A 21,674-nucleotide genomic window follows, 5' to 3' on the forward strand; every position below is an offset into this window, starting at 1 on the left:
GCTATAGGGGTATTGGCGATCAAACCTGGGTTCTCTGCAAGAGTAATTTAACCGCAAGGGCAATTCTCCAGACACACACACACACACACACACACACACACACACACACACGAAATGGGTTTCTGATATATGCTAAGGATGAACCTCAAATATGGGATGCTAAGTTAAAGAGAAGCTGTCATATAGCTGTCACTATTGTAGTGGACATTTACACAAAATACACAAAATAGGTAATTCTAGGAGGCTGGAGAGACAGCTCAGCAAGTAAAAGCACTTGTTGCTCTTGCAGAAGACCTGGGTTTAATTCCCAGCACTTGCCTGGTGGCTAACAACTGTCCATAAATCTAGTTCCAGGTGTTCCAAAACACTCTTCTGGCCCCTGCACGTACTGCATACACATGGTACCCAGACGTACAAGCAACAAACTAATACACATAAAAGAAAAACTAAATAATTTTTAAAAAGGAAATGACTTATAAAAAATAGGTAAATTGCTAGAAACAAATGAGATTGGTAATTGCCTAGGGCAGGGAGAGAATTGTGGGGCGGGGTGGGGTGATTGCTAGTGGATGTTGGGTTTCTTTTGGAGGATAATAGGTGTTGTGAAATGGATTATTTATCCAGCCTGCTGTAAGTCTGTGTATATTTAACAGCCATACTACAGGGTGAGCTGTGATATTCGAATGTAACCGTCCTGTCTCCTCCAGGGTGCGGAGTACTGTCTTACTGTCCTCTCCCTGCGAGTGGGACTGGTACCCAGGCTACAGCGCCAGGCCCGAGCACTCAGAGGACCACAGACCAGTGTCCACATACAGCCTGTTTTCCCAGGTACTTGCTTACTTGTCTCTTATTAACCTAGTCACTGGCTCACATCATTAGACATTTGATCTATTATTTCACATCATCGATAATGATAAGGTCACTATTTTCATGTATATTTCCTAAAGAAATTTGACGATAATATCTTATTTACTGGGTAAAGAGCTGAAGGTTCACGCTTGAACTGTAGCTCAGGCCTGAAGTTCAACCTCCGTTCCTGCATAAAAAGCAAAAGAGGAGTGACGCCTTAGCTAGGAGAAGCACTTGTTGCACCCTGCCCAGGTCGGGTGCTGTAATTTCTTGGCTGAAGCATACGTGTAGCTCTCTTGTGGTTCAAAATAAACGCACAGCTGGTGGGAGTAGCTTGTGGCGTGCTTGGTGTCTGAAGTTGGAGATCATTTTCGTAGGTCACAAATGTAGTTCGTCGCCATTGATATGGCACTATGTAACAGTGGGAGGCACTTGGGAGACTCTTAAAAACAAAGAGCACTGTAGCTTCTAAAGATAGATTTTGTACTCAATTTTAGTGAGGAGCTCAGAGCGAGTATGACTCTTACTGACTCACTTTTAAGGATGAATTATACAAGATTTACAAGGTATTAGGTTTTATTTCAACAGATGCTTGGGTTTATTTATTCTTCGTTAGGGTTTCCCCTCCGCTGTAGTCCGTTTGTGGCTGGCCGGATGGGGTTGGACTTAGGGCTTAGCCTCTGCTGTAGCCCGTCTGTGGCTGGCCCAAATGGGGTTAGCCTTTTCTTCATGTACTTAGTTCATAATTCCAATCCGCTTCCGCTGGCATCTCTTGCCCATTTGGAGAACCAGAGTTGATTGGTGTGTGAACTGAATACTCCCAAATGACAGGTAGCTGTTCAGGGCTCAGGCTGTGGCTTTCTTATTGTATGGTCTTAGATACAGGTCTAACGCCTGTGAACCTCAGATTCAAGGCAAAGTCAGCTTGAAGCTGATGGCTTAACCATCAGCAAGGACCAGGCACATACCAAGGCCTTTCTTAGAGTCTGGTTGCCTGAGATCATTTTAGTCAGAATGTGAAAAGTCTGACATAAATCACTCAAGAAGAGAGAGAGAGACCGATCTCGGCTTCCGTTTTCCGAGTTTTGGGTCCGTGGTCGCCATGCTCTGTGTCTCTCTGTCTGTGGCGAAGTGGCGCGTCACGGCACAGGGGCTCTTCACAGCCGCCAGGAAGCAGAGAGGGAGAGGACGGACACAAAACAAGGACATGCCCCATCACCGACTTCCTGCAGCCAGGCCCTGCCTCCTGAAGCTTCTAGCAGTTCTCAAATCTAGAGTCCTAGTCTTTAATACGTGAAACTGTGGTGAACATTTTATATTTAGACCCAAGGAGCACGCTTGGATGGGGGTAGGTCTCATCCACTGACTCCATGGGATTAGGAGCAGGTTTTTGGTTTGTCGGGATGTTCCGTTTAGAGTTCTGAAAGGTCTCAAATGTGAGGCAATTTGCTTATCCAGACTGCAGAGGTGCTTTTTCTGAAACCAGAGTGCCAGGTGGGATCTGCTAGCTTAGGCAAATCAATTGGGAGGACCGCACAGAATGTGGCAAAGAGTGTCTTAGTCCTCCTAGATGCTGGAACAAAAGAACTTGAGCAGTGTAACTTTAAAAACATCAAAACGTGTATGTGTGTGTGTGTGTGTGTGTGTGTGTGTGTGTGTCTGTGTCTGTGTCAGGATTGGACCCAGGGTCCTATGACTATTAGGCAAGCACTCTGACCCACAGAACCACTACTCAGCCACCAGTGTATTTAGCATGCAGGACCACTTCCTCATACACACCATCTTCCCACTGTTCTGGTGAGAGCCTTTTTTGTTTTGTTGTTTTGTTTTTTGAAACAGGGGTCTCACCATATCCTCTCAAACTCACCAAGATCTGCCTGCTTCTGCCTCCCGAGTACTGGGACTGAAGGGTTTGTCACCACCCTTTATGTGTTTTTTTGAGACAGGGCCTCATATTGTACCCTTGGCTGCTCTGGGACTCTATGTTGTAGAGCAGGCTGGCCTTGAACTGCTCGTGCTCCTGCTGTTTCTGTCTCCTCAGTGCTGGGATTGATAGGGGTGTGCTGCCACAGTCAGCTTGGAGCCTCTTTGATAAGAAAATTAGTTTTGCGGGCAGAGTCCCCAAACCGAATCACCCCTGAAATGCCACCTCCCATCACCATCTCTCCCGATGGTTAAAATGTGTGTGTGTTTGGTCATGAACAAGAATACTGTGGTTGAGGGATCCAAGCTTGTAATGTGTGCTATAGAGATGCTCTTTCGGACCCCAGCAGGCCCCTCCTGGGAAGTCCTTTGTACTGACTTTTGTAACTGTGACTGGCAAGCCTTCCTCACAGCAGCCTGGCTTGAAGTTAAGGCAGCTCCTGCTTTTTGATGTGTTAATACCAAGCCAGACAGGGAGGAGAAAGGCAATGTAGGAAACAGACTGTTGGGGTCATAGCTAGACTTGTTCCTGATAAAAGTGTCAAGGTACTGATTTGGGGATTTGGTGTTTTGAATGTAAATCTCAAGGAACTTAGGGATGTCTTGGAGGGCACCCTTGGCTAGTTCGTTTAAAACACAGATCAGCCAGGCATGGTGGTGCACGCCTTTAATCCCAGTGCTTGGGAGGCAGAGGCAGAGGCAGAGGCAGGTGGATCCCTGAGTTTGAGACTAGCCTGGTCTACAGAATTCCAGGACAGCCAGGGCTGTTACACAGAGAAACCCTTGAAGGGGCGCGGTGCGATCAGTAATAAAAGATCCGCCAGACTAACTTAATATAAAATATACAGCTTTAATAAACAGAGGGAAGACTTACACCAGAACGGACCGTCCGGGCGCAGGAGCCAGGCGAGAGAGAGAGAGAGAGAGAGAGAGAGAGAGAGAGAGAGAGAGAGAGAGAGAGAGAGAGACCTGGCATTTGCCAGGTTTATAGGTAAACTTTTGCCTTAGGGTGACACGCCCCATGAACAGAATGTGCAAATAAATAAATAAATAAATAAAAGCAAAAAACACAAACCGAGGACTTTCCCTTGATTAGCTAGGACCCACACTTGGGTTTGTCTTATCTTCTCACCTCTCTTAGAGATGCTCTTGGGTACGTCACATCTGACTTCCCCAGCACCTTTCTCAAGTCTTGTGCAAGACATCTTTATTGCATTCCAAACTGCTTTACAAACAGCTAGGTCATAGCTTGGGAGGCAGGAAGGGCCACATGTGTCCCGGAACTTGAATACATTTTCACTACTGAAGTCGGTGTGATGATACCCGGCTGCAAAGTCATCGTGCAGGGGGAGGACCGCTGTGAGTCCGCGGCTAGCCTGGGGTACACAATGAGACCCCGTCTGGAAAAGATAAGCCTTATTTGTATGTTTTAGCCTGGGCCACACACCTCTGTTAGGGAAGGTTTTGATTTGCCTTCTTTCACGCCTTTCTTAGAACTCTCAACCCTGCTTACCAGGAGTGTGGGTGTAGCTTGGTGCAGTCAGCCTCTGAGAACGTGAGAACGCTGCCAAGCCAGCTCTCCCAGACGTCCTGGGGCAGAGGCACCCGAACCAGGCATCCTGTCAGGGACACGCTTTTTTGTCTACAAAAGGGTTAGCTTTCCTAGCTGGTGTGTGGTCACTCAAACGAGCAGATGAGAGCCACAGGAGGGCCCAGCAGAGGGCAGGTGTCTGAGGCCACCTTTGCTTACTCTGCTCTGAGGACACAGGGTAGCCTTGTCATAGCTATAACTTATTAATCAGTAAGAATCTCTGTAAGAATCAGTGCTTGCCTGCAGTTCATGGAAGTCTACATGTGTGTCCTCTCTGGTGACCACTGTAGGGATGGCAGTGGTCAATCTAGAGGTAATATGAGTTTGGTTTTATTATGATACCAATGTTTATGAACTATATTAACAAGTTAAATAGCAAATCATGAGATATTATAATTATATAAAAATACAGTTATGGGCTGGAGAGATGTCTCAGCAGTCAAGAGCACTGGCTGCTCTTCCAGAGGACCCAGGTTTTATTCGCAGCACCCACATGGTGGCTCATTGCCATCTGTAACCCCAGTTCCAGGGTGTCTGATGCCTTCTGCTGACCTCTGTGGCAGCAGGCAAACACGCAGTACACGGATATACGTGCTATAAAGCGTCTGTACACATAGACTTTTATATGTTTATAAATAAAATAGCTAGTGAATTACTTAAGCTTATTAAATAAATATGGTAAGATTTGAGAGTTTCTTGCTTTGTCCCTTCTGTTCGTTTGTTTGGTTTTGATTTTTTTGAGACACAGCTTCTCTGTGTAACGGTTCTGACTGTCTTGGAACTTGCTTTGTAGACTGAACTGGTCTCGAACCCGCAGAGATCCGCCTGTCTCCACCTCTGGGTCACCAAAGAGTTTCTGTACATCTGGTGTGTAGTGCTGGACTCTGTATCACCCTTCTCGAGCCAGAGATACCTGGGTGGAGAGCGTTTTTCCAGTGACCTCGATTGGCTCAGAAGTGACATTTTGTTACTCCCCCCACCATTACTGAGCTGTACCTCTGAGCTGTGTTCCCAGTCCCAGGCCTATTTTTTGTTTGTTTGCTTGTTTGTTTTTATTTTGTTTCCTTTTTAACTGAATCTTTTAAGAAATGTTTCACTGACACTCTTGGACTTTGAACACAGTCTCTTATGTAGCCCAAGTTGACCTGGAACTTGCAGGTGGACTCCAAACACTTTACCCTCCTGTCTCAGTCTCCAGAGTGCTAGGATTATAGACTTCCACCCCTCCCCCACTTCATTTTACGGTCTTTGGTGATCTGTTGTAGGGTTTGAGTAACTCAACATTGGTTGTGTACAGAAAAGTAGTAATTAATTGATATCTAAGTGTATGTGTACACAAGTTAAACACACCTGTTTTAGCTACTTGTTTATTGCTGTGAAGAAACACTATGACCAAGGCAGTTTATAAGAAGAAAACAGCACTCAGGAGGCAGAGGCAGGCAGATCTCTGTGAGTTCGAGGCCAGCCTAGTCTGCAGAGACTTCTAGGATAGCCAAGGCTACACAGAGAAACCCTGTCTCAGATAAACAAACAAATAAACAAATTAAATGAGTAAAAAAGAAAGAAAGAAAAATAAAAAGAAATAATTAGCTGGGCCGTGGTGATGCATGCCTTTAATTCCAGCACTCAGTAGACAAAGGCAGGTACATCTCTGAGTTTGAGGCCAACCTGGTCGACAGAGTGAGTCCAGGATAGCCAGGGCTTAACAGAAAAAACCCTGTTTCAAAAGGGGGAAAAAAAAACCATTCATGGGGTGGTTTCCTTACAGTTCCAGAGGTTGAGTCCATGACCATCAAGGTGGGAAGCATGGCTGCAGGCAGGCGGGGCGTGGTGCTGGAGCTGCGGCTGAGTGCTTCTATCAGATCTGCAAGTTGGAAGCAGAGTGATGGTGGGGGAGCTTTTGAAAGCTCACAGCTCACCCCACAGCCACACACCTCTCCAACAAGGCCATGCTTCCCAATCCCCCCCCAAACTAGGGACCAAACATTCAAATGTATGAACCTATGGGGCCATTCTCTTTCAAACTGCCACAGTACTGCAGGATAATACCAGAAACTTTCGTTTGTAGACCAATTACAACATTTTGCAAGTCATTTCTTTCCTAAATTCTGAAACACTTGCAGGGGTGGGAACAGTGGGAGAAACACGCAATCCTAAGTGTCTGGAAATCTGATGTTGAGGAGGATCTTTCAGGACCAGGACTTTGAGGATATCCTAGGCAAAGAAGTCAGACTGTCTCAAAATGGCAGTCTTTCTCTCTTCTGTCAGAGAATTCTAACACTGTCTCTTAGGAGAATTCCCCAAGTCTCGGTGATGATAGAAATGTAAGCTTAAAATATCAGTCCTCTGGCCTCTTCTCAGAGCCACTTACTGAGACTCTGTGGGCCTAGGATCTAGTCATTTGTGTGTGTGGGGGGGTGTGGGTTGCTGCTTTAAACAGTGCCTCATGCTACTTCGAGGTGTCAAAAGCCCACTCTGTCTGCCTCCCTATCTCTCTCTGTCTGTCTCTGATTACATGTAAGATCTTAGCTACTGCTGCAGCATCATGCCTGACTGCTGCCATGCTCCCTGTTGCCATGGTCACAGACAAACCTCCTGGAACTGTAAACAAGCCCCCCAGTTAAATGATTTCTTTTCTTTTCTTTCGAACCTGTCCTGGAACTAGCTCTTGTAGACCAGGCTGGCCTCTGAACTCACAGAGATCTGCCTGCCTCTGCCTCCCGAGTGCTGGGATTAAAGGCATGCACAACCACTGCCCAGCCTAAATTTTTGTTTTCTTTTTGCAAGATGCCTTGGTCATGGTGTCTTTTCACAGGACTAGAAATGTGACAAAGACACAGGCCTCTTTTATATAGTTCTGACTGTTGTGGAACTTGGTTTGGTTTGGAACTCACAGAGATCCAGATGTCTCTATTTCTTGAACTCAGGGATTAAAGTCATGCTTCTTTACAAGCAAAGCAGAGGCCCTGATGCACAATGTCCAGAGTTGCTGTAAGATTTACGTTAATTGACTTAAAATAATGCATCGGACGTTCTTGGTACACACTGTTCATTTAATCTATTGATTGGGGTTTCTGCTTTCTTCCTCAGGAGGAAGCTAACAGGTAACGTTTGTCCTTGAGAAGAGATATAGTAGACACTGGTGACACGGAGTGCAGTGCCTGCTCCTTGCCAGGGAGGAAGCAGTCCTTCACAGAAAGAGCATCTTAGTTCCTTTTCTGTTGCTGGGAAGAGACATTATGACCAAGGCAGCTCACAGAGATTTTTTTTTTGTCTCTTACAGTTCTAGAGGTTTACACTATGATCATCATGGTGGGGAGTGTGGCAGCAGGCAGGCAGGCATGGTGCTGGAGCAGGAGCTGAGGGTTTGCAGCCTTATCCACAGGCTAACTAGGAATGATGCCAGTCTTTTGGAACCTCACAGCCCACCCTAGGGGCACACTTCCTCCAGCAAGGCCACACCTCCTAATCCCTCCCTAATGTTCCACTAACTAGAGACCAAGCATTCAGATACATAAGCCTATGGGAACCATTCTCATTTAAACCACATAGCTACCCATCACTGGAGTTGGGTCAAGCTTGACCCATTATTTTATTGACAAGGCTGAATACTATCTTGACTTCTGCCTATGGCCTGGACAAACCTGACACTTTGCCGTGGAAGTCAAAGCCAGGGCCCACATAGAACTGTAGTTGCCTCTTTCCAACTTAAGCTTTCCTCCCAAATAGCACTGCAGGCCTCCCAAGAGGGTTTAAAAATATGTATGTATGTATGCATGCATGCATGTGTGTATGTATGTGTGAGAGAGAACACACATGTGCCACATACATGTGTAGTCAGAGGACAACTTTCGGGAGTCTGTTCTCTCCTGTCACGTAGGTCCTGAGGGTGGAATTCAGGTTGTCAGGCTTGGCAGCAGGGCATGCCTTGCCCACTGAGCAATCCTTGTCAACTAAGCAATCTTGCTGGCTCCCTTCCCAGACTCTGAAGTCATCCAGGTCAAAGCTGAATCTGAACTCTAGAGCCAATTCTTTGGCCAAATAAATCCATCATACTCAGAAATGTTACTAATCCTTAACACCAAGCAGAGGATGCTGTGGCTGGGGGGGGGGGGAGGGATGTTTGCTCTGGGAAGACAGAGGAGAAGGCAGCGGGGAAGGTACCATCTGCCAAGAAGTTATCCTTGTGCGTCCGACTCCTTTGTACTTACAGTGACATCTTTCATCGCAGCAATAACATTCATGGCGCTGTATTGCCAGTGATAACAATGAAGTTCAAAAGAGGGAGACATGGGTAATCAGCTCCTTTGCTTTCCTTGGCCCCGGCCTTCCTATTGTACCCCTTCAACTGAACTTTCCCTAGCCAGACCACCCGGGGCCTTTTTATCCCAGTCCTATGTTCCTGAAAGGCTTGTTTCTTGGATTCCGTTTCCCTGCTGCATCTACGACATAGATCATTTCTCTGGGCATCACTTCCTGGTAGCTACTCAAGTGGGTGCTTCCTACTTCAGGCTTAGAAAGGAATCTAAGCAGGAAGCCCATGCCCACCTGTAAATGGGGGACTGCAGAAGAGAGACTGCAAGGGGTAAGCCTGTCTGGGTTACAAGTACCTTGTTCGCCAAACACAAACCAAAAGAAGAAAAGGACAAAACAAACAAACAAACAAACAAACACTCGAAGCAGGAAAAGAGCCCCACTGAAGAGTCTGGGGCAGGAATGACGGGGACAGGGTCTCAGAAGCCACAGTCACAGAGAAAGCCAGTGTAACTGCTGGCAGTAAGACTGCAGAGCTAGTGAGGTCCGAGAAGGTGGGGTCCCCTCAGCAGACTTTGGAGGTCTCTAGGAAAATCCTATACTCTGGGGGTGGGGGACTCAAAGTGCAGATGCTCATTTCTCAGAGTTCTGGAGACGAGGCAGTCCAAGATCAACATGCTGGACAATTCAGTTCTTTTGTTTTCATGTTTTAACTTAATTTTATTAGTTTGGGTGTTCCTGTGTTTTGCCTGCATGTATGTCTGCACATCCTGTGTGTGTGGTACCCTTGAAGGCTAGAGGAGGGTGTTAGGTCTCCAGCAGCAGAAGTTACAGGTGGTTGTGAGCTGTCATGTGGGTGCTGGGGATGGAAACCAGGTCCCCTGGAAGAGCAGCCAGTGTTCATAACTGCTGGGCCATCACGTCAGTCCTCCAGATTCAGTTCTCAATGAAGATCTTCCCCTTTTGCTGGCTGGAAGAGACTTCATTTCTTAGCATAGTGTTTCCCAAGGATACGGGGACAGTGTAGGATGGGGGAAGGGAGAAATGGCAACGAAACCATTCAGTCCATTATGAGGATCTTACTCTTTTTCCCCCATTGTCCATGTGTATGCATGTGTGTATGTGTATGTATGCAGGTGTATACCTGTATGCATGCAAGTATGCATGTGAATATATGCAGGTGTGTATGTGTGCAGGTGTATATATGCATGTATGTATTCAGGTGAATACATGTATGTATATGTGTATTTGCATGTATTGTGTATATGTGTATGTATGCAGGTGTATATGTATTGTGTGTGTATGTATACATATATATTTGTATGTATATGTATGCAGGTATGTGTAGGACATAGGTTGCTGCTGTCAGGTGTCATCCTTGACTATTTTCTACTTTACTTACTGAGATGTTTCAGGTTGGGCTCAGAGCTTGCTGATTCAGCGTGGTTAGCCAGCTAGCCCAGGGGATCCCCTCTCCACTTCTGTGTTGGGATTACTATTGGCCACCACACCCGACTGACATTTACATGGCTATAGGGTTCTGAATTCCTGTCTTCATGCTTGTGTGGCAAGCCCTTTCTCCCCATCCCCTAAGGGGACCACTTTTAAATCTAAGTTTAGATTGGTGACCTTTTGAGTGCTTGGTGGCCTCTCAAGAGTTTAGCCACAAAAAGCAACAGGATTTCGTTTTCCTGATAAAAAGATCATCTTGGCTGCTGGGAGAATTGGATGGGAGGGAGACAGTGGGGCTGGGTCCCAGGAGACAGTGGCCTGGGTCCAGGGAGACAGTGGGGCTGGACTCAGGAGGCAGTGGGGCTGGACAGTGGGGCTGGGTCTAGGGAGACAGTGGAGAGGTAGGTTTTGAGAAGGAATACTTTCTACAAATAAAGCATGTAATCTCATGTTTTCCACTTTGATTTTACCATTGCAAAGCTTTGCATGTGTGTATGTGGGATCCCTTTCTTTACTCTTTTAACAATAATTTTGGGGGCATTCTTCATCACGCTGAAGAAGCATTTATTTTTGCTATTTTGTTCATATTTAGTTGTGGTGGTGGGTCGTGGTTGTATGGGTCCCATGCTCACCTCCTGCCATCCCCGCCCCACCCTCCACACGGCACTGCTGCCGCCACCTGCAGCAGTAGAGACCGAACCCAGGGCCTCAGACAAGACTTCTAGTGAGCTAAACCGCGGCCCTCATTTGGGTTTCTTTTTTTTCTATCAGCATCAAATAAAGTTTTTATTTACTAGGTTTTTTTTCTTTTGGTTTTTTTCAAGACAATGTTTCTCAGTAACTATGGAGCCAATCCAGGAACTCGCTCTGTAGAGCAGGCTGGCATCGATTATAATTTCTAAGTTTATTTACTTTCTTGATTATCTATCTCTATTTTAAAATTTTTATTAAATTTCTGGTAGTATGTGAAATAATGGGATATCACTGATGCATTATATATAACTGTACCTTGCTCATATTTGCAGAAATGTAAAATACTTCACGATTCGCTGTGCTGGGGCCATGCCCATCTGCTCTCTGCTGTATTTATGAATGAGGACCACATAATTCTAAAGGATGGAACGCTGTGGTTCACTGTGTGTTTTGCATGCATGTGAGACTCCAGGCTCTGTCTCCAGCACAGTGGAGACGGGAGGGGAGAAATAAGTCATTGTTCTACCAGGTGGACAGGTTGGGCAGAAATGTGTGGCACTAGAAGTTCCACATTCAGTAAGAAGTCCTTTAGTAATGTAGGATTTGGAGAGCTAGATAAACAGTCACCAGCCCCCACTCCCCCCCCCAAAAAAAACCAAAAAGGAACTGAAGAGTCGTTTAACTGCCTTTGAGGGTGAAAGGACCAGTATGTGATAGCCAGATGTGAAGTCAAGGATTGAGCAGACGTTGAGGTGCCCCTCCCCTACTCCTGAAGTAGCTTCTGGGAAGTGGGGGGGGGGGGGGCGGAAGTGCTGTTGTTGAAGCTGTCTTGCAAGGCAAGAGGGTGGTTATCAAGAACTAATGTTTGGAGTGAGGAGGTGCAGGGAGGGGCCAGGGGAGATGTGGTCACCAGGAAGGTGACCCCTCTTCCTTTGGAGAAGTGTCCCGGGTCACCTGGGGCTTCTTTTGACTTGTTGTCATTTGTCATCTTTTGTGTGTGTGTGTCTTTCTCTTCATCATACTCGTCACATGCTGTCTTTATCTCTCTCACACACTCTCTCTCCCTGCCCTAAGGAAAAAGGCAGGCCTTTGAGAATGTTTTTACAGGGGGGTGGGGTCTGTGTGATTCCAGTCCGCCTTGGGTGTAGAAAGTAGCCTGGAGACTTTTCAGTGTGAATTTACATTGCTCCCAACTGAAGAAACTATGTAACCATGTTGCACACAGATACATATCTATCTGAATATCTTCTGTATGTGGGGGGAGGGTGAGGTGGGGGAGAGAATATCTTTTTATATAGGTCTCAAATCCTAACTTTTTTTCTTTAACGGCTGGGACAGCTGCTCAAACATACTAGGCCAGCCCTTAGTCCTGCTCCCACCCCCTTCTTTTTCTGTTGAGGCTGTCCTGGAACTGGCCACATAGTTCAGGCAGAGTTTGAATGCCCTGGTTTCCTGATTAGGTTCTCTCTCTTGCTGAGCAAATCTTAGCATTCTGCAGGAAATCTTGCTAAATGCATTGAGTTTGTCTAACTGCTTTGGTTTGAGCTGTTTTATTTTCTTTACTTATGTGAGACAGAGACTTGCCGTGTACTTCTGGCTGGATTGGAACTCACCGAGTAGACTAGGCTGGCCTGGAACACAGAGAGATCCACCTGCTGTGCCTCCAGAGTGCTGAGACCGAGTTGTTTCAACGAATCGATTTCAGAAACCTCAGACATTGTAATTTACAAATTGTAGAAACATTGACTATAATTTTAAAAAGGAAAGTTCTACTTACAAAGCTGTCATCAAGACATTTTCCCCATATACTTTCTGATTCTTTTACGTATTTTCATGCTTTATTGTTATCACAGGTTAGATAAAAGCTTATGTTCATTTTCATTAACCGTTAACACTGCCATTCTCCTTGCTCTAAGTTTTCTCAATGTTGTAGTTAACCGTTTATTATTGTCTGTACGAAGACTGAACTTGACCTCATACAGGGTAGCCAAGCACTCTACCACTGGACTATCTCCCTGGTCCTTTTCTTAGTTTTTATTTTGAGATAGGGCCTTACTAAATTGCTCAAGCTAGCCTTGAAGAAACTCTATTGTCCAGGGAGGTCATGACCTTGAACAGCCCTTCCATCAAGTAGATGAGTGACTGGGATTCTAGGCCTGACTTGTTTCATTATTTTGTCTTTCTCAGTGAGGCAGATCTTCCCAGGGAAGTTGAGGCTGGCCTTTAACTCAAGATTATCCTGCCTTACTCCTGGGATTATAGGCATAGGTCACTAATGCTAGACCTGCTTTCAGTTAAGTAGGACTTAACGTTTTATCACTGAACATAGATGACGTCCATAGGGAACAGGTAACTAGCTAAGTAATGGAACTTCAGAGTGGAACAGCTTTGACCAATATTAGTAGTGGGTCTCTGTGAAGCAATTAGGTTCAGAGTCAGATTGTTTTGTTTTGTTTGTTTGAAAGAGAGATGATGTCATATTGCCCAGGCTGGCCTTCAACTCACTATAGAGCTGAGTGGACTTCTAATGCTCCTGCCCTCCCCTCCCGAGCGTGCCACCATATTGTTTACGTTGCGCAGGGGCTCCAACTCGGGGCTTGCGCATGCCCGCTAAGCACTCCAGCTCCAGCCCTAGTCAGTTCGCGACTGACTTCCTCACAGCGCTGTGTTATTGGCTATACTCCCTTTCCTAAACCTCACTTTTCCCATGACTTCTTGACCATTCTCCCTCAGAAAGCTGCTTCTGCCCTTTCAGGCTTGCTTTGCTCTCTGTCCTGCAGAGTTCTTAACACTCCTTGCACACTGGCATTCCCATAGGCAAGTCCTATCTTTGGTCCATCTTTGCCTCTAACTACAGCATCTTTGTCTAAACAGACTCATCCCTTCTCATGATGTCAGCTTCCACAACTCATTGATGAGTCCCAGACCTCTCTATGCAGGTGCTCCTTAATCCCTTCTGCAGTTGACACTTGGTCCGTGGTGAATTACCGAGCATTTCCACCTGGATGACGATGACACATCACCCTTGACTGTTGTGTTTCCCTAAACTCATTCATCTTCCTTCCTCGGGCCCCTCCCAAGGTACACTCCCTCTCCTGAATTCTTCACTGCGGTCAAAGGAATGTCTCCAGAAGTATGCCACAAACCCAAGAGTCATGTTGGGCTCACTTCCCTCTTGTCTCTCACTACTGCTCAGTTGCCAGCCTACTGAGCCACTTCCTCAGTCTCTTTCGAATCTGACTTCCTTTTGCCCAAGCTGTCTGACTTCAGACCCACATCATATTTTGCCTGCTTTCCCACAGTGGTATTAGGTACAGATTAAATTCTTACCACCCTTCCCCAGATCCTAACTGCCAAGCCTATCGTCCTGGAAGACAACAGATATCTATCTATCTATCTATCTATCTATCTATCTATCTATCTATCTATCTATATATCAAATGCTCACTTAATCCCCCTTTTGTAAGGGTGTTCAGCACCTGCCGTCCTGGATCAGGTCACATCATCATGATACCCTCAGGGAAAGGCTGCGAGAGCCAGATTCTTTGTTTCTACTTGTTCTTGTTTTCACCTAGAAGACCTTTTCCTTTAATTTTGTTTCACAAATGCATCCTTACTTCTAGCTTGTATTAGCAAGCTATCTCTGGAGGCTCTCCCTGAACTCCACCCCACCCCCACCCCATATCAGTAGGGATGGACTTCCATTTTGCCCCTGCTTGCTGACCCTCTGTGGTAAAGGGCTCCCTGAGGCAGGAGGAAGGTTAACCTGATCTGCATAGTGAGACCTTGTCACAAAAGAGAAAACAAAACAAACAGAGGTTAGACCTTGTCACAAAAGAGAAAACAAAACAAACAGAGGTTAAACAAATCATTGTATCACTGTATCACAAATATTGTATCACTGTGAAATACATTGCTTCTCAGAAGAGTGGAATTAATTTAGGGCCAGATATGGTGGTTGTATGCCTTGTAATGCAGCATTTTAATGCTTCAGACAGATTTCTAGGTTGAAGGTAGCCTGGGCTACATAACAAGAGCTTGTTGCACAGACTCGAGTTGTAAGAGTTGTACGGCTTACACCGCCATCACAAAGTCCATGTAGCAGCTGGAGGTGGTGGCACGGCTTTAACCCCCGCACTCCAGAGACAGGCAGATCTCTGTGAGGTCGAGGCCAGCCTGCTCTGCAAAGCGAGTTCTAGGACAACCAGGGTTACACAGTGAATCCCTGTCTTGGGAAAAAAAAAAAAAGAATCCAAAACAAAAACAAAAAAGAAAGAAAGAAAAAGAAAAGAAAAAAAGTGTAGCAATTGAATTAAGCTTACAGAATGTTACTTTCAGGTGTTGTATCAGAAGTGGTAGGTATATAATCGTTTGTCACGATGGGAATAGTTGTATCCCAGTTGCCGTCATTAGGCACACGTGGCTGTCAGCCCTGGAAATGTAGGCAGTATGGCTGAGAAACCGAATTGTTCATCGCTTCTCATTTAAGTTAACTGAAAGTGAAATGTAAATACAGGCAGGCGGCAAGGGCTGCTCAAATTGGACAGCCCCAGTCACGGAGGAGAAGGGAACCATTAAACAGGTGTAATTGCTACGTTCTGGAGTTCTGGACCCTTTCTTCCTTTGTGGATGCTTTGTTGACGTAATGAACTCATGAAAGTAAGGTGTGACCGGCTCCCAAGTGCTGTCATTACCACTGTAAGCCAGCAGCACTACCTAATTTGGGGAACCATTTTCAAATAGGTGCTTAGATCAGGAGGGTAATATAGCGCGCGGGTCAGGAAGACTAGCCTGCGTCCCAGTGGAGACTGGAGATAAAGAGGGGAATGTTACTCACAGCGCTTATGCAAAGGCGTGGACTTCCTACTCCAAAGGAGGCCAGCAGTACAACGCTTTGAGGGCAGCATCTGCAAGACTTGTTTTTCCACATATACTGCCAAACTTGTTCTGATTAGACAGGAAGTGAAGCCATTCTCAGAGAGTCCGCCGGCATCTGGATCTCGTCACGCGGCTCTCCAGACCTTTCTACCTCTTACCTATCAATTTATGGGCCTAGGCTGGGGTTTGTTCTCCAATTTAAGGGCAGAACAGCGGTGGGCATGCTTTCTCTTCTAACTCCAAATCATGTGTTTAATCAGTGTATCAGTTTTTGACCCTCTAAATACTTTATGTGCTCCTGTAATAGGACAGTTTATTTAAATCTCAAGAATCTTGCACAAGGGGAACTCTGAATAAATCCTGTCGGATCAGCCTTGTGACCTTACTGCCTTTTGTACACTGGCGAAGAAGACGGATTTCAATCTCTTTATTAGAGTTGCTGGCGATATGCCAAGGAGGGTAACCTGGCCGGTATTGCCTAAAAAAGTCCCGATTTACTATTTAATCCTAACACCTTTGTACCCTTGGAATCTGGGTCAGCAGTTGAGCTGCGAAATTTGGGGTGCAACACTTATCTGTGCCGGCTGGCCCCATGGGTCACTTCCGACGCAAAGCTTTGGGGTTTTCCCAGCTGTTCTCTGGAAGAGAACCCAAGCGCTGCTTGTGGGAAGCCCCACGATGCATTCTTTAAAAGGTGTCCGTCGGGACGCCGCGCGACCTCCAGGACATCAGCGGACACGGGCCAGCCTTGCCACCGCGCAGCGCTTCCCCGGGCGCGCGCTCGGCCAGACCTGCGGGCTCCTAAGCGCGCGGGCGGAGCGAACCATCCGGCCAGCGAGGCGGGGGTGCAAGCCGGACGCACGAACTCTGGGACCTCCCACCGCCCCAGGTCCTCTGTCGCCGGCCGGGAGTCGGGGCGCTTGACTCTGCTCGCCGCGGGGTCTCGGGCGCGGCGCCGGCGAGCCATCCCCCGGCTGCGACGGTGGTAGCGGCCGTTGGAGTTTCCCCGGCGGGGCAGCCGGCGTGGGCGCAGCTAAGCGCGGGGCGGGCCGGCTGCGCCGCGGGAGGAGGGACAAAGGGGAGGCTCCCCGTGGTGGCGTACGGGCCGCCGCTGCAGCTTGTAGTTCTGAGCCGCGGCGAGGAGGACGTGCGGGAAGAAGAGCGCGCGAGATGCCGGTGCGGGGAGACCGCGGGTTCCCACCGCGGCGGGAGCTGTCGGGCTGGCTGCGCGTAAGTTTTCTCCCGGACCGATTGGCGAGCGGCTGCGTGTGAGCGGGTGGGCTCCGCGTGACTCCCCTCTATGCCTGGGCTTGGTCTCTCTGGGCTGTAGATAGCCAGGGTCTGGGGGACCAGGGCGCAAGAAAGTCGTTGACTGCTAGGATGGCGCTGATGGCTTGTGACCTCTCTGAAGTCACTTGGCTTTGAGATGAAATCGCAAGTAGGGGAAAGTGTGGAACTCAGCGCCCTGGTGTTGGTTCTCAAGACTTTCTGTCCTGTGGTCGCTGCCGACTGGGACGCTTGTGTGTGCTCTCTTTTCAACTTAAAGCAGAGGTTTCTAGCCTTGTTCTGAGAGAAACTGAAGACTCTCTGGGTGCCCAAATCCACACTTTCCTTTTCGGTCAGCTGCTTCTGCGGTATAACTTCTTTTGCAGTAGGGAATGGAGATGGGGTTTAGGAGGAAGCCCCAGAAAGGAGTGATGATGAATGGTTTGTATTCTGGGAGTACCTTACCTGTCATCAGCCCCCCCTTTTTTTAATGTCTCCATTTGTCAGGTTTCCGCTTTTACACAGTAGTTTATTTTAAGGTATAAATAATCAGGGATTTCGACCTCGGGCTTTTTCACATTCTTGAAATGTGAAGAACTAGGGAGGGAACCTGCCAGGACTCAGTAATGGAATACAGCCTTCCCTTCTATTTTAGCTTTAGTTCGCAGGCTGAGTTGCTTCTTTGGCCACTGTCTGACCTGAGTAATAATGATTGTGGCTTTCCTGAGGTTCCCAGTGAGGAGTCATCTCCTCCCAGAAACTGCCCTCCACTGCACACTCCCCTCCCTTGCCTCGCGCCTGCCGAATCCCAGCAGAGAGGGAGAGAGGCCCTCACAGCTTCCTAGGTGGTCTGTCGGCTGTGACCACGATCCCTTAACAAAAAACAGGTCCATTTGTCCCAGGAGAGCCGCCCTGCCAGGTTCATTTGGGTCGAGGTAGTTTTAGCTGAGAAATTAGTAAGTAGTAATTGCATTTGTGGAAGAGTGCCATTTTACTATCCTGCTTACTTAGGTTAAGACTGTATATTAGCTAACTCAAATACATTTTCTTGAATAATGCCGCTTCAGCGCGGGGAATGCAAAGTTAAGAAAAAGTCGTGTAGTTTCATCCGAAACACCCAAGGAATAAAGAGACCAATGGTGCCATTAAAGAAGTGTGGACAGGGTGCTGTCCTTGGGAAGATGAGAGAAGGGGAGGGAGCTTCAATCAAGGTAACAGTGGCTTCTGAGTTTTGTTTTTACCCTCGACAGAGCTTCTTGAAAAGACTGATAAAAGGGGAGCCTGGAAAGATGGCTCAGAGGTTAAGAGCACTGACTGCTCCTCTAAAGGTTCTGAGTTCAAGTCCCACATGGTGACTCACAACCATATTTAAATGAGATCTGGTACCTTCTTCTGGTGTGCAGGCAGAACAATGTATACATAATAAATAAATCTTAAAAACAAAGATTGATAAAAGAGTTTTTTCTTTTGAAAATTTACTACAACTCTGTGTGTGTGTGTGTGTGTGTGTGTGTGTGTGTGTGTGTGTGTGAGAGAGAGAGAGAGAGAGAGAGAGAGAGAGAGAATGATTGTCTCTGTGGGTATGTGTTGCTGGGGACCGAATCCAGGACCTCAGGTATGTTTTTGAGTGGCATCCCCAGTGGCAGCTATTCAGTACCTCTGAGCTAACGTTTAATGAGCACCTAGTTAGTGCCAGTCACTTTGAGGAGATAAGTCGGCTAAGACTGTATTTCTGCTTGCAGGAGTCCAGCGACACCAGCATAGTAGACTGCTTTAGATGGAACTGGCTTTATGTGATTCCTGGCACCGAGGGAGGGGATGTTTAATATTGATGCATGCATGCATGGTCTGCTCTTCAGAATTGCAACAAAGGGCGGGATTGTCCTCCCTGCATCCATCCCTTAGGGAATTCTTTCAGGGAAGAAAGAACACATGTGCAGACGCTTCCTGATGTCAGCCACTGTAGAGAATGGCTGGGAACGCACCCACTTCACAGTGCACTGGCATAGACTGGGTGCTAGGTACCCTGTGGTCATTAGTCCAAAATTTAAGTGTGGGGTTTTAAATGAAGGATTTGGCTTTGATACAGGAGATAAAGCCTAGCAGTGTAGGTAGGAGGTGCCAGATAGTTGCCAATGAAAAATCTGAGACGCGGTTAGTGTTGGAGAAACCTCTTTGGAAGGCCTTGAATGTCAGTAACAGAACTTACTTCGGTTACAGAAGGCCTTGAATGTCAGTAATAGTGGCCTGAGTGCTCACCTGCCCGGGAGCCGCCTGCATAGTTAACACCCCCCGCTTCACTCCCTACGTATGAAATGGTACCGTTTCTGAGGCTTGCTTAGGAACACGACCAGATTCATCTTACCGCCCTCTGGGGAATTCATTTACAGTGACTTCTGCCTAAATTTACTTAACCCTTGATCTAGTTCCTTGTACACTGACAGCAGATCACAGCTAACCAGCCATCTCCTGGGTGCCGAGTGAGCACTGTTTGTCCAGCTACGTCTGAGCGCTTGGGGGATGACATGTCTCCCACCATTTTCTTTTCACAGGGTTTTCTCTCCTAAGAAGGCTGTCTTTGAAGGAGACAGATTCTTGAAACTAGGCAGGGGTTGCTTTAGGTCACTGCAGCTGTGTGTTCATCAGAAGTTGTTTAAAAGGACATCCCGATTTGGTTGGGCCGCGGTTGAAGGTGTGGGTGCCACAGGGCAGCTGTGGAATTGGGAAGGACCAATAACCACGCAACCTTTCAACATCTCCCAAGATTAATTAAGCCAGTAGGGAATTCCTTGTCTAATCCCTAAAACAAATCCCATTAAGCAGCCTGGCCATATTAAAGATTTCTCTCAATTGAGAGAAGACTCCCAATAAAACGCCCCATTGATTATACCCTAAGCAACAACCAAGGATGCAAAGACTTCTGGCCACAGTGACCTTGGGCCAACAGTTTCGATGTTGAGTGGTAGAGGTGATTTTTGGTTTGGTGCTGTCCTGTGCATGGTTTCCCCAGCCTGGATGGAGGGACGCAGAATTGGCACCTTAGCTGGTCCAGCCATAGATTCAGAGGCCCAGCTTAACACCAGTTTGGTGAGCTAAGCTCGTCAAAGTTTGTACAAATTGGTTAAGAGTAGAAAACCATTTAGTGCCCTTATTTAACCTAAACAGGAACTGTTGTGACGCCCCCTCCTGTCTTGTTAGTAGCAGTCCGCACCCCTATGGCCGTGGCGAGGGTCTAAGGAGGCATCAGCTGTGGAATACGCGGAAAGCGGTGCCCGGGGAGCTATGATCCCAATGGCCAGTTCTGACTTGAGATGGTACCCAGGAAAGCAGTCAAGTAAGCTTGCAGCGTTTGGGGTCACGCAGAGCTGTGGGTTGGAATTCTATACTCTTTCCCACCTGGTTTAGACTCGTACTTCTTAGAATTTAAACCTAAAATCCGGAGCATTGGGAGGTCTGTGTGTACCTGGGGGGTGGCATTGTTGATCAGAGGAGGGAGCTTAGGCTGGGGCCTGACATGCACTGGGCAAAGCACTGGGATACAGAGTTGCTTCTTCAGGCCTCTATCCTGTTTTTGTTTTATGATTGGTACCTGTTACTTTGGCCATTTATCCCCAAGCTTCTTCAAGGTGATTTACCTGTGAGCTCACAAACAAACAAACAAACCAATGAGGACTTTGACTCTTCTAAATACTTTTTTTTTCTAGCATATTTACCAAGTTGTGGTGCATAAAATTGTTTATTTATTTATTTATTTATTTGTTTACTTGTAATGTAGAGATCTTTCTGCCTCTGGCCTCCTTGAGTGCTGGGATTAAAGGTGCACCACCACGCCTGGTTTAGAACATTATTTTTAAAAATTAATTTTATGTATATGGTGCTGTGTTTTCATGGATGTATTGCCTGGTGCCGGAAGGGGACATTGAGTTCTCTGGGACTGTAGTTACAGATGGTTGTGAGTGTCTGTGTTGGGGCTGGGAATCAAACCTGGGTCCTCTTCAAGAGCAGCGGTTACTCTTAGCTTCTGAGCCACCCTCCAATGCTATTTTTTTGAGACAGTTTCTCTGTGTAGCACTGGCTGCCCTAGCATGGTCTGTAGACCAGGTTGGTTTTGACTTTTAGAGATCCACCTGCTTCCAGCATTTAATCCCCAATGCTGGGATTAAAGGTGTGTGCTACCACCTGGCCCTATATTTTTAAATAATAAGACAACAGCGGCAGACTAACCCAGCCAGGTGTGGTAACTCATGCTCTTAGCCCTAGCACTCTGGAGGCAGAAGCGGGCATATCTCTGTGAATTCTAGGCCAGCCAGGGCAACCTCATAAGACCCTGTATCATAATAAACACAAACCATCACCACCAACAAAGCCAAGCCAAGAATTCTCTTCCCCAGGGATTAAATTCTGTCTTTTTTATTCGTTTCTTGGAAGGAAGGAATGGATTCTGTGTTTCAGTTCTACAGTAATATCATGTGAAAGATAAAAAACCAAAACCAGCCGCCAGTGCCACTTATTTCAAGATCAGCTAGCTTACTTAGGACGAGGCAAAAGTAATTGTCAAAGCAGAACTTAGTCTGTATTAAGAAGATGTGTAAACCAGGTGGTGGTGGTGCACGCCTTTAATCCCAGCATGTAGGTGGATTTCTGTGAGTTCGAGGCCAGCCTTGTCCACAGAGTGAGTTCCAGGACAGCCAGGGCTACACAGAGAAATCCTGTCTCAAAAAAACAAAAACAAAAATGGTGTGTAAACTTATGTTAAGTAGTATTAGGA

At 46.8% G+C, this 21,674-nt stretch overlaps 1 protein-coding gene across 4 annotated transcripts in view; it reads left to right on the forward strand.

Annotated features, from left to right (window-relative positions):
• Window positions 1–21,674, forward strand: part of Tjp2 (tight junction protein 2) — a 113,910-nt gene that overhangs the window by 25,362 nt on the left and 66,874 nt on the right. Inside the window, exon 2 of one of the 4 annotated variants that reach the window (XM_048438724.3) lies at window positions 708–828. The exons of 1 other annotated variant lie outside the window; for it this stretch is intronic. Coding sequence is in view for 2 of the 3 variants with exons in the window: in XM_048438726.3 (XP_048294683.3) it covers window positions 16,811–16,870 (60 nt within the window). In the remaining variant the exon portion in view is untranslated. Of the gene's footprint in view, window positions 1–707; window positions 829–16,759; window positions 16,871–21,674 lie in introns of those variants that run through there. 2 more of the 4 variants (XM_048438726.3, XM_048438722.3) reach the window with 2 other exon arrangements.

Source organism: Myodes glareolus, chromosome 7 (genome assembly GCF_982192425.1).
Source record: "Myodes glareolus chromosome 7, mMyoGla1.1, whole genome shotgun sequence".
Classification (NCBI taxonomy): domain Eukaryota; kingdom Metazoa; phylum Chordata; class Mammalia; order Rodentia; family Cricetidae; genus Myodes; species Myodes glareolus.